This window comes from Schistocerca gregaria, chromosome X, assembly GCF_023897955.1.
Source record: "Schistocerca gregaria isolate iqSchGreg1 chromosome X, iqSchGreg1.2, whole genome shotgun sequence".
Lineage (NCBI taxonomy): Eukaryota > Metazoa > Arthropoda > Insecta > Orthoptera > Acrididae > Schistocerca > Schistocerca gregaria.
In genome coordinates, this window is record NC_064931.1 from 822,476,052 (window position 1) to 822,489,184 (window position 13,133).

The 13,133-nt window shown below is 39.8% G+C and overlaps 1 protein-coding gene across 3 annotated transcripts in view; it reads left to right on the forward strand.

Moving 5' to 3' along the window:
- LOC126298391 (ATP-dependent helicase brm-like) overlaps window positions 1-13,133 on the forward strand; it is a 249,423-nt gene that overhangs the window by 122,592 nt on the left and 113,698 nt on the right. For all 3 annotated transcript variants that reach the window (XM_049989699.1, XM_049989698.1, XM_049989700.1), the window contains exon 14: window positions 7,078-7,235. In XM_049989699.1, coding sequence (XP_049845656.1) covers window positions 7,078-7,235 — 158 coding nt within the window. The remainder of the gene's footprint in view (window positions 1-7,077; window positions 7,236-13,133) is intronic.

The window sequence follows — 13,133 nt, forward strand, 5'->3', positions numbered from 1 at the left end:
ACTGCCCAGGGTTTTTGTGCTGGTTAAAATGCAACCATGTCACTACCACATGGAATTAATGCCCAAAGTATTTTGCAAGCAACTGACAAAGCTCATCAAAGAAATACTTCTCAGACGCACTGGAGGACTTAAAATTTTGGACAACTTCATATAAATTTGCGCTGCTGGTCATTAACAAGGTGGATTGATGATATGCGTTACCTAACAGTGCAGCAGGGGCAGGTGCAGATAATTCTCCCATTGTTGCTCCTTCTCCTCCTCCTCCTCCTCCTCTTAATTCAGTGAATGGATCAAACTTGCCATGCGAATTGAACTACAGGAAGTGGAGTATCTGAACACATGTAGGTATGCGAACATCAGTACTCAGTACTCGGCTGGCATGGGGCAGCTAATGACTGAGCCCAGGGGAAGCCTCAGTACAAGTGCAAGGCTAGGTCAGTGGTGGGTTAACTCCACAGGAGCACTGGTCATCTCCACTTACTGCCATTTGCAAGTGAAACACTTCCATTAGTGGGTCTGCCCGCATGAAGTGGCACGTGTACCCTTCATGGCAAGTTTCTGAACTATTATATTGTTCTAGCCATGCCAGCGTATCTGCCTCCATCGGGACCACCTTTGGCAGGGATACCAAAAAGACTTTCTAGGATCTGACAAATACGTTACAGGTGTTACCTGTGGCAGATAAAGGTTTTGAGCCAGCTGCAGTCACTTTCCCTGTTTCAGAGGAAGCCTCTCAGCCTGTAAGAAATGGGTACTCAGAGTGTAGGGTTATTGGTAATTGAGGGCTCTCTGCTGGATGCCATGAAGAGTACAGAGTGCAGCCAACAGCAGGTGGTGGCTCTTTTCAGTATTAATGATGTGCTCGGTTTGGATCAGAAGAGTGTCTCACTGGTTTCTGGTGGCTATCTGAAGTGGTCAACACTGCCAGTCTTGTTTGTATGACGGTAGCAGACCTCGCCACCTGTAGCATTGTTGACAGGAATGGCTGCGGACCTGGAGCTGAGTATAGGGTGTGAATAAGAGGTTTAGACTGTTCTACTGTGTAGGGTGGTGATTCCTTGACTTGGCAATAGGGTGGTGGGATACTGGGTTCCACTTCTTAGATTAGGCGGTCCATTACTCAGAGGAGGGACAGTTATGTGGTTAGTGGGTACTGTGTTGAGTGGACTGGGCAGTTTGTTTTAAATTCAATGGTTGCAGAAGTGTAAAATAAGGGGTTTAATCTCAAGGTGTGTAGGTCAAACACAGGACGAGGGTAGACTTTAATCATATAAACTGTCATAGTTGTGTAAGGAAAGAACCAGAGCTCCAAGCATTAATAGAAAGCACTGAAACTCAAATCATAATAGGTACTAAAAGCTGGCTTAATCTAGACATAAGTTCAGCTAAAATTTTTGCAAATAACCCAATGGTGTTCAGAGAACATAGATTAAATAAAGTTGCTTGTTGCGGTTAGAAGTAGTTTGTCTTCTAGTGAAATTGAAACAGTTAGTTCCTTTGAGCTAGAATGGCCAGAGGTTGTAGTTGGCAACCATAATAATTGGTTCCTTTTATGACATTCCTGAGTCAGATGATGCGGTTACTGGAAGGTTCAAAGAAAACTTGAGTATCATCTCAAATAAGTACCCCACTCATACAGTTGTTGTTGGTAGTGACTTCAATCTACCCTTGATACATTGGTGAAAATGTGTGGTAGATGTAAAACATTGTCTGAAATTTGTACTACATGCATTCTCTGAAGATTATATTGAACGATTAGTTCAGGAGCTCCCTCGAAGTGTAAAAAAATAATTCTGAGCAAATAGGGAGCATTATGACAGATACAGGGAATAGAGCCCGCAAGTTAATTGCAGCAGGTCTGAATACGGTAACATCTATATCTATCAAAAAGAAACACAAAAATTGCTGTTAAAAAAGTATAAAAATTCTCTCGGCGGTCTCCATTCCTTCTGAACTAATCATGTAAGTGTAGACCAGATGTGACTTTAATTCAAAGTAGTAGTATTGATGGCAATTAGGAAATCTACTAGGGTAGGTCAAATGACGCCCAAACACTCAGACCAATCGGACAAAAGACTGTGCTTCAGCAATTTGGTTGGGAAACACTGTAATATTCAGGCTGCATGGAGGATGTTGCAGTGTGTGATTTTCACATCTTTAGCGATCCTAAGAAAGACATTTGGGTGCAAGATTCAGTTGGACGAGGAAGTGCAAGAGTTGGTGTGGTTGTGGATCCATCAGTGTCAGACTGCATTCTATGAAACATGAATTGGTCGTCCTGTCTCCCAGTGCGATAAATGTCTCAACACATGTGATGATTACTTTTTAATGGAGCCATCCACTGTTGCATTGTGGCTGGTGTTCATTTTTCATTTTATTGCCCCCTTATGTACCAAATAATTTAATGAGAGGTAGAATACATTGCACAATGGTGCGCAAAACAGGTCAGAACACTATTGCCAAGGTAATGAAAAAAGCAACCGAATTTAAAAGAATGCAATATGCCAAAGATTGTTGATGTTTTAAAGAAGTTCAAAATTTAGTGCAGACTTCAATACGAGGTGATGTGGAATTGAATAGACAATTTTAATAGTTTCCATAACAAATAGCAATGATAATGTTACCAAAGACAGTGCCACAAAACTGGAGTTATTAAACAGTGTCTTCCAAAAATTCTTCGCAAAGGATATGAAGTAAATTTTCCAGGATTCGAATAAAGAACGGCTGCCGACATGAGTAACTTTGAAGTAGATGTCCTAGGTGTAGCGAAGGAGCTTAAATTACTTGGTAAAAGCAAGTTCTCTTGTCCATATTGTATACCAGTTAGATTCCTTTCAGCTTAAACTGGAGCTCCATACTTAACAATCATATATAACTACCCCATCAACAGAAGATTCGTACCTAAGGACTGGACATTTGCGCAGGTCACTCCATTACACAAAAGAAGTGGAAGTAAACTGCCAGATTACAGTTCCATGGCACTGGCGTCGATTTGCAGTAAGATTCTGAAATATATGCGGTTTTCAAACGTAATGAATTACCTGGAAAATGCTGATCTATTGACACGCAGTCAGTTCATAGTCAGAAAATATCATTCTTGTTCGATGAAACTAGGTCCTCATTCTCATGAAGTAATGAGTGCTATCGACAGGGGGTCTCAAGTTGTTTCCTTGTTTCTGGATTTCCAGTAGTATTTTCGCCTGTTCCTCACAAGCAACTTCTAATCAAATTGCATGTCTTTTGAATATTGTCTAAGTTGTGCAACTGGATTCTTAATTTCATGTGTCAAAGGCTACAGTACGTAGTTACTGATGGAAAGACATGAAGTAAAACAGAAGTGATGTCTGATACGCTACAAGGAAGTGTTGGAGGCACTCTGCTGTTCCTAATATATGTAAACTATTTAGGAGACAATATGAGCAGCCCTCGTATATTGTTTGTAGATGATTCTGTTATCTTCTGTCTAGTAAAGTTGTCAGAAGACCAAAACCAGTTCTAAAATGATTTAGACAAGATATCTGTATGGTGCAAAAAGAGGCAATTGACTGTAAGCGGTAAAAAGTGTAATGTCATCCACATGAGTACTAAAAGGAAAGATTAAATTTTGTTTACATGATAAATCACATAAACCTGAATATTTCAAATGTAACTAAATACCATTATGAACAAATAACTGGAATGATCATATATATAATGTTGTGGGGAAGGCGAACCTAAGAGTGTGTTCTGTTGGCAGAGCAGTTATAAGATGCAAAAGATGTACTTGAGATACTGCTTAAACCATTCTTATCTTTCTTCTTCTGGAGCATTGCTGTGTGGCATGGAATCCTTAACAGATAGGATTGACAGAGGACATCAAAAAAAGTTGAGACTGCAGCTCATTTTGTGTTATTGTGAAATTAAGGGGAGAGTGTTACATATATAAGATACTTGAATTGTGGTGGCAATCATTAAATCAAAGGTTTTTTAATTTTTTATTTTATTTATTTATTTATTTTACAGTGAACTCTTTTCATGAAATTCCAGTCTCCAAATTTCTCCTCTGAATGTGAAAATATTTTGTTGACAACCACCTACGTTGGGAGAAATGATCATTGTGATAAGTGAAATCAGAGCTCGTGCAGAAAAATTTAAGTGTTCGTTTTTCCTATGTGCTTTTTAAGGGAGGAATGGTAGAGAAATGGAATGAAGTTGGTTCAGTGAACCCTCTGCAGGCACTTGAATGTGAATTACAGAGTAGTCATGTAGATGTAGGTAACAGGTTCTGTAGTAATAACCATCATCAAACCAAATTTCCAGACTACATGAAAGATATCTTTATGGTATTACACGGTACCTCTTTGCACTGCCTCCTTATGTGGCCTGGACGCTCACTGTGACTATGGTTATTATTATTTAAACTTGTTGCCTCCAGTAGAACTTGTGATTTGGACTATTACTTCTTGTTTTTGTCTTATACATGCAAGTTTAGTCTAGATCTTGCTCCATAGTGATGGACAGAGCTTTTTGTACAGTAATTTTCAAAGGATTTTTTTATGTGCATAACTGATTGTGATTGATAAGTGTACTTGCATGGTGTAGCTAAACTACCTATTGTTTTGAACAAATCTTGACAATGTACCCTCTGATGGGTGGTAAATGGCACGAAGAAGATCAGTGCCACAGGATACATGGTACCAGCATTTATATACACTCCTGGAAATTGAAATAAGAACACCGTGAATTCATTGTCCCAGGAAGGGGAAACTTTATTGACACATTCCTGGGGTCAGATACATCACATGATCACACTGACAGAACCACTGGCACATAGACACAGGCAACAGAGCATGCACAATGTCGGCACTAGTACAGTGTATATCCACCTTTCGCAGCAATGCAGGCTGCTATTCTCCCATGGAGACGATCGTAGAGATGCTGGATGTAGTCCTGTGAAACGGCTTGCCATGCCATTTGCACCTGGCGCCTCAGTTGGACCAGCGTTCGTGCTGGACGTGCAGACCGCGTGAGACGACACTTCATCCAGTCCCAAACATGCTCAATGGGGGACAGATCCGGAGATCTTGCTGGCCAAGGTAGTTGACTTACACCTTCTAGAGCACGTTGGGTGGCACGGGATATGTGCGGACGTGCATTGTCCTGTTGGAGCAGCCAGTTCCCTTGGCGGTCTAGGAATGGTAGAACGATGGGTTCAATGACGGTTTGGATGTACCGTGCACTATTCAGTGTCCCCTCGATGATCACCAGAGGTGTACGGCCAGTGTAGGAGATCGCTCCCCACCCCATGATGCCAGGTGTTGGCCCTGTGTGCCTCGGTTGTATGCAGTCCTGATTGTGGCACTCACCTGCACAGCGCCAAACACGCATACGACCATCATTGGCACAAAGGCAGAAGAGACTCTTATCGCTGAAGATGACACGTCTCCATTCATCCCTCCATTCACGCCTGTCGCGACACCACTGGAGGCGGGCTGCACGATGTTGGGGCGTGAGCGGAAGACGGCCTAACGGTGTGCGGGACCGTAGCCCAGCTTCATGGAGACGGTTGCGAATGGTCATCGCCCATACCCCAGGAGCAACAGTGTCCCTAATTTGCTGGGAAGTGGCGGTGCGGTCCCCTACGGCACTGCGTAGGATCCTACGGTCTTGGCGTGCATCTGTGCGTCGCTGCGGTCCTGTCCCAGGTCGACGGGCACGTGCACCTTCCGCCGACCACTGGCGACAACATCGACGTACTGTGGAGACCTCACGCCCCACGTGTTGAGCAATTCGGCGGTACGTCCACCCGGCCTCCAGCATGCCAACTATACGCCCGCGCTCAAAGTCCGTCAACTGCACATACGGTTCACGTCCATGCTGTCGCGGCATGCTACCAGTGTTAAAGACTGCGATGGAGCTCCGTATGCCATGGCAAACTGGCTGACACTGACGGCGGCGGTGCACAAATGCTGCGCAGCTAGCGCCATTCGACGGCCAACATCGCGGTTCCTGGTGTGTCCGCTGTGCCGTGCGTGTGGTCATTGCTTGTACAGCCCTCTCGCAGTGTCCGGAGCAAGTATGGTGGGTCTGACACACCGGTGTCAATGTGTTCTTTTTTCCATTTCCAGGAGTGTATATGGACAACCATCAATTGTATCATCAAATGACGACAGTGAAAATTTGTGCCTGATGAGATTCAAATCCAGATTTCCCACTTTTCGTGAGCAGTTGCCTTACCATTAGGCTATGCGAGGAAAATTCACAGCCAGACCCAAACTTCCATATGTCATCAACCATGTGTCTACAACCTATACTCGTACATCCATTATGTATATATTCCTCTATAGGGGAGACATTTTAATAATTCAGATCACGTCCACCACCCCCCTTCCTCCATCTACAACTACATTTCTGTAGTAGTTTTTTCCTCTCTTTTACACATTCAAATTTATTTTTCTGTTGATTTTGCTTTTGATTGGTTTTTCATATTTCATGTTTTTCTCTGAACAACACAGGCACTGAAATATTGTATTTATCCACCAGCACTGGGAAAGACACTTGTAATTGAAATGTCTCCCCTGTATGAGAATATACACAATGAATGTGGAGAGACATTTGACAACATATGGAAGTTTGGGTCTGGCTGTGAATTGTTTTTGGCTAGCCTAATGGTAAGGCGGCTGCTTGCAATAAGTGGGAAATCCAGGTTTGAGCCCCAGTATGGCATAAATTTTCGTTGTCATCCCACTATACAGCTAATGGTTGCCAATAAGTCATGAAATATGAAAACCAATGAAAAAGGAAATCAACAGAAGAATAAATTTGAATGTGTAAGAGAGGAGAAAAAAAACTAGTACAGAAATGTAGTTGTAGGGAGAGGAAGGTGGTTGTGGACGTGGTGTAAACATGATTAATGGTGGACCCCTAGAAATAATGATTTGTTGCCTTTGAGTGTATTTTCTTTTAACTGTGGCCATTATTTCTGTGCTTACCTCATTTAGCCTGTTAATGTTTAGTACTATATTTTATTTGTTGAGGAATTATACAATAATAATGACACTATTTGTGTAGTTTAATTTATTTATTTACTTTTTACAGGGTTTGGAATGGCTTGTGTCTCTGTACAACAACAGCCTGAATGGTATATTAGCTGATGAAATGGGTTTGGGAAAAACAATACAAACAATAGCATTAATAACATATTTGATGGAGAAAAAGGAAGTTCATGGACCGTTTCTTATTATTGTCCCCCTTTCGTAAGTATAGTATACTGTGGTTTGATACTCTTTCCCATATACAGCAAACTCCCAATTGTAAGGGAGCCGATTATCTGGATTGTTGATTATTCTGTGTAGTTCAGTGATTTTGGAAAAAAATAAAAATGTGAAGCATGAAGTATTCCGTTGCTATATGGATATTTTGTTTAGAATACACTATGATGCATGTGACTCATCTTTCACTTCTGGAAAATGATACATGTCCCAGTCTGACTGTTGGACATCTCTGAAATATATTTTCTTTGTTTTGCATTTCATCTTCAGATAACTGTGGGGATTCTGCCCATGTAACACATCTGTGACCAGTTTCTAGTCTACATGACTGCCTTTCTCCTTCCATATGAGCTCAATGTTGACAATTACCAACTTACCTAAAGCTGATAGTAAAAGAAAATGATTTAGGATTTCCTCTGGTATGGTGCCCTTCAGAATTTTTGTTGTTATGATACAAAATGAAAATGCACTGTTCAACATCACGAGGAGAAATATTGTTGATCATACTTTTCCTTTCCCTGTGCTCATTGCAGTCCAGGATGTTTATAAGGGTTGGGACAACACGAAGATGTTGACAGTAGCTTGACTGTGGAAGAAAATAGCAACACCATCCACAGAAAGTAGTTTTTGAGGTCATAGTAGTGACGAATGTATTAAGATTATTTTTCTGAATGATTTTGTAAAGCAAATTTCTGGTAGTGAAAACATAAACAGTGATTCATGTCAACTGGCATTTGAGCAGTTAAGTGCCACAGATGTAGCGAACAAATTGTGCTTTGTAGAGGAAGAGAGGGGAACGTGTTATCATGCACACTCAGGCACAGAAATCTGTTGAGCTGTTATTAGAGCATATGGGGCAAAATTTGTTCGACTGAACCAATGTTTTGACACTGAAAAATGACCACTGTTGTTAGAGAAAAAGGAATGGAAAACAGACAGAGTAAGTTGGATGATTATTTCCTGATAGTGAACTGAAGATGAGTGATACAAAATACAGCGTGTTCAGAGTGTAAATATTGGAAATAAATTGTCAGTTGTTGGCAAGTAGTGTTAACTACTGTAGTGGGCTTTCAAATATGACCTGTAGCATGTTTTGTGAAGACAGTAAATTTTAATATCTGATATAAACTTGTGTTTTTGGTTATCCATGGTTTTTTGTTATATTTGTAATCCTGGCTCTGCATTAACCTGGATAACTGGGAGCTTTCTGTATGTCATGTATTCAGTGGTTGTTTTTGTCTCCTTTTTGCAATGATACATTGCCTGTCTTCCATATTTCTTGCTACTGTGTCATTCACACACAGACTAAGAAGTGTGCTAGCAAATGTGAAAGGTGGCTATTGACCTACAGCCGTATAAAACATGAAGGCTGTGGCTTCCATTTATTGCACCTGATTCCTTCTCAGCTACTTTTTCATGCTTATTAAATAAATTAATAAACTATGTAAGGTTTTTATCTTTTTTATTGCTGTCCACACTGTCATTTCTCAGTTTACACTCCCTCCTCCACTCTCTTACCCCATTTGCACTCTTATGCTGCTGTGTTATTCTTTACCAATACCTCATATGTACTAAGCCTGTCTGTTTCTGAACACTTGTTTTTTTCCAATGTTTTTCTAATTTGTTGTCAAAGATGCCATTTCATGCCCAAGGTAGGTGCCATATTGATTTAATACAATAGAAATAAATTTCACACATATTATGTTATTGTTTCTGTTTCATACAATATTATTCATATTTGAGTGAGGTACATGTTCTGTAGCTCGTTTGACTGATCTTTTCATCAAAATGATGTGGAATGAGTCAGTTTATAGGATATGAATACATAATCATGGTTATCATTAATGAACATGGAATGTTTTAGTCCTATTCACACACATACATTTAAAAAACCCTAGGCTTTTTTTACAGGCTACCAGTTTTTTAAATAAAAAATTCTCCTTGAAATAGGAGGAGTTGTCCATGAGAAACAATTTTAAGTTAGATTTAAAACTGTCAGACATTTTACGTTATTGGGCAAATGATCACAAATTTTGGTTGCTGCAAGTTGAACTCCTTTCTGAGCCATTGACAACATCAATAATGGATAATAAAGACCAGATTAAGACCATATTTTCTTTTAGTGTTGGTGGAATGTACATCATTGTTCATCTCAATTTGTGATGGATTGATTATTTATGATGGATTTCATTGGTGACTACATGTATCGTGATGGTGCAGTTAAAATGCCTAATTCCTTGAAGTGCCTACATGATGACCATGGGTGAACATCACATATTTTCTTACTGCTGACAGCCTAGGGGGAGGGTGGGGGGCAATGCAACACCCCTGGGTCTGTGTTCAGTGACACCAGGGTATAATATACATGCACTGAGAGGTTGTAGTGTTAGTAATTCATTTGTCAAGATCATTGGTGATCAGGTGGCACTCAGGAGGCCTGTCTGTGCACCCTGTGTTCTGACTCTGTAGGCAGTAACTGTGCTCAGTTTAGTGGTGAACATTGAATCTGGGGTACAACAATCCACTGTTATGTACTGCTGTTGAACAGCTTCATGCCTGTGAATGGGGTTGCATTGTGCGCCTGTGGGAAGCTGTATGGGCGTATCAATGGATTGCTGTGCATGGTGGGTATGGTGTAATGACAATGTTTCGCTGCTTTCACCAGTGGTGTGTGGAACATTCCCATACCTGTATATCAGGTTCCACCCATTGAGATTGACACACTGTGTGAGCATTGGTGGCTGATTGAACATTATTGGGGACAAAATCTGGACACACATTGCACCTGCTGTGTTATCAGGGACCATTAGGTATCATCTGTTTCCAGCAGGATTGAGATCTGTGTGCCTCTGGCCAGGCTGCTGCAGACATCATGACACTGCCAAGCATGTTTACTCTGGTGCCATGAAAGTGTTGACTGAAGAATAGAATTATACTTTGATGTCTTCAGTGATTAGAGTAGGTTCTGTCTGCATGCAAGTGATGGATGTAAATGTGTATGGCATAGACGTGGTGAGCTGCCTATTCTAGAGTGCATTCACTCACAACATAAAGGTCCCATCTCAGGCTTCATGGTGTGGGGAACTGTCATGTACAACTCGTAGTCATATTTGGTGTTTCTGCTGGGTAAAGTAACCACTACACTGCACAGGTAATTGTCCCCATTCCATTGCCATATCTTTTATGGGAAGGTTGTTCTCTTTTTTAGCAGGACAGTGCACGCCCATGTACAGATCTGTGTGTGATGTCCTTAGGTTAGTTAGGATTAAGTAGTTCTAAGTTCTAGGGGACTAATGACCACAGCAGTTGAGTCCCATAGTGCTCAGAGCCATTTGAACCATTTTTTTGTGAAGAAATTTGCTTTCATTGTGTAAAACTACTGCCCAGCCAGCCAGACTGTCAGATCTCTCTTACCAATTGTATACATATGGGATGAACTTCCTCGTTCTCCAAGGCCTACAAGAATCATGGCTGAATTACAAAAAAAAGGAAACAGGTGCTTGGGACAGTCCATTGCAGGATGCCACTCGGCCCCCTTATGGTCATTTGCATGTGAGAATACGAACCTGTGTTGTCGCAAGAGGATGGGTATACTGTGTATTGATGCGACTGTTGGGACACCAATTACTGTGACGTGTGTTTCGTTTGGTCTGAATTTTTTTATCATATATTCCTGCAGTGATGAAGTACGTGTCACTTCACTTGTCAGTAAAATGACCTTGTCCTTCAGCTTACTGGATTTTTTTTTTCTGGCAGTGTGTGTCATGAGGTTGATTCTTGTTTCCAAGACTAGCAATTATGTAGTTAGAAAAAGTCACTGAACTTAATGCTTAAGCAGTTCAGTAATTTGCTTCTTTTCATCAATATGTACGCCCAAAAATTTGGAGCTTTCTACCCTTCTTACTGACTCATTTTCATTGGTTATATCAATTTTGTGTATGACTCAATTTTTTATGTAGTACTATATATAGTGTGGTTCCTCAAAATCAAGGGAGAGTCCATTTTTACAGAATCAACAAATAATTGTTTGAAACACATCATTAAGTCTGTTCTGATGCTTTCTCTCTAATGGGATTTATTGTTACACTTGTATTGTTTGCAAAAAGTACCAATTCTGCTTGAATGTTACATGGAAAGTCATTGACATTTATGAGGAATATAAGTGGACAGATTATAGAACCCTGTTGGACTCCCACTGTGATTTCCACCAATCAATACAATTTTATACGTTTGAAACATAGTCTTAATTACCCAGCACAACTACTTCCAGTCTTTTGTTAAGTATGGTTCAAACAGATCATGTGTAAAGCCCTCTGTTTCATAAAAGGTACGTTTTTCTAAAAGAGTAACGTGATCTATGCAATAAAACACATTGGAACGATCACAAAAAATAGCAACTAGTGGTATTTTAATATTTCAGAATTGTAATATTTTGAGAGTGAATGTATAAATAGCATTCTCAGTTGAACAGCCCTTCTATAATTCGAACTGTAATCTGCTAAGTAAATCGTTTCTACTTAAATGTGTGTCTACTCTTCAGTACATTACTTTTTCAAATGTTATAGAAAAATAGTCATTAAGAAAATTGGACTATAATTATTTACGTCTTTCCTGTCAACTTTCTTATGAAGAGGTTCAACAGTCACATATTCTAATCTGTGGCAAGATTCCATGTGCTAGTGAAGCATTACATATATCACTAAGGCCATTACTTATTAAGTTGAGAAACTTGTAAGAATTCTTCAAAATTCCATTGTCATATGAAGTTTTGTGTTTTAAATTTTTTTATAATTCTGTTAAATTTCAGTGACAGTGATTGGTGTAACTTCCGGTTACTCAGTTTTGTAAAATGACATTTTAATATGTTCTTGTGCTTCTTCAACTGAACCATTTAATCCTATTTTTGCTACTACATTTAGAAAGCAATTGTTAAAAATTTTTGCAACTTGTGAATTATCAGCAATAACATAGTCATTTAGTTTAATTGTTGTTGTATCTTGTACACTGATGGATTGTCCTGTCACCGGCCGCGGTGGTCTCGCGGTTCTAGGCGCGCAGTCTGGAGCCGTGCGACTGCTACGGTCGCAGGTTCGAATCCTGCCTCGGGCATGGATGTGTGAGATGTCTTTAGGTTAGTTAGGTTTAAGTAGTTCTAAGTTCTAGGGGACTAATGACCACAGCAGTTGAGTCCCATAGTGCTCAGAGCCTTCTTTTTTTTTTTTTTTTTTTTTTTTTTTTTTTTTTTTTTTTTTTTTTTTTTTTTTTTTTATTGTCCTGTCTCCTGTTTCACAATTTGCATATATTTTTAATCCTATTAGTTCCTGTGAGACAAGCATATTTCTGGAAATTGTAATTACTTCCCTTTAAAATATTACAGGTTTTTTATTATTATCGAAGTAATACTGGATCTTGACAAAACTCTGGCCTCGATATAAATTTCCCTTTCAATCTTATATGAAATTTTCATACCTTTCATTAACCGTGACTTGCTAGTTTTTTAATGGACTTTCTGGATAATTTTGGAGGAAAGCTGCTTTCAAATATTGTCGCAAATTTAGTATGAAGTTATCAAATATCACATTAGCGCCTCTTTCTGTGTATACCTCATCCCGTACCACCTCTTTAACTTATTCTTAAAACATTGTATCCAGTTCTCAGTGATAATCCTTGCTGCTTTGTGTGAATCTACGTCAGGGCTTTAAGGTGCTCTATTATTTATTTTCGTTAATTGTGCATCACGATCTGATATTCCATTAACAATTTGGTATACATTAGTTGTTTCAGTCTGGGCACTGCCTGTAAAAATATTATCAATCAGGCTTAATGCTTGTTGGGAAACAAACTACTGAAACAGCCAAATAATGATGCCAGTTCATTTTTCCA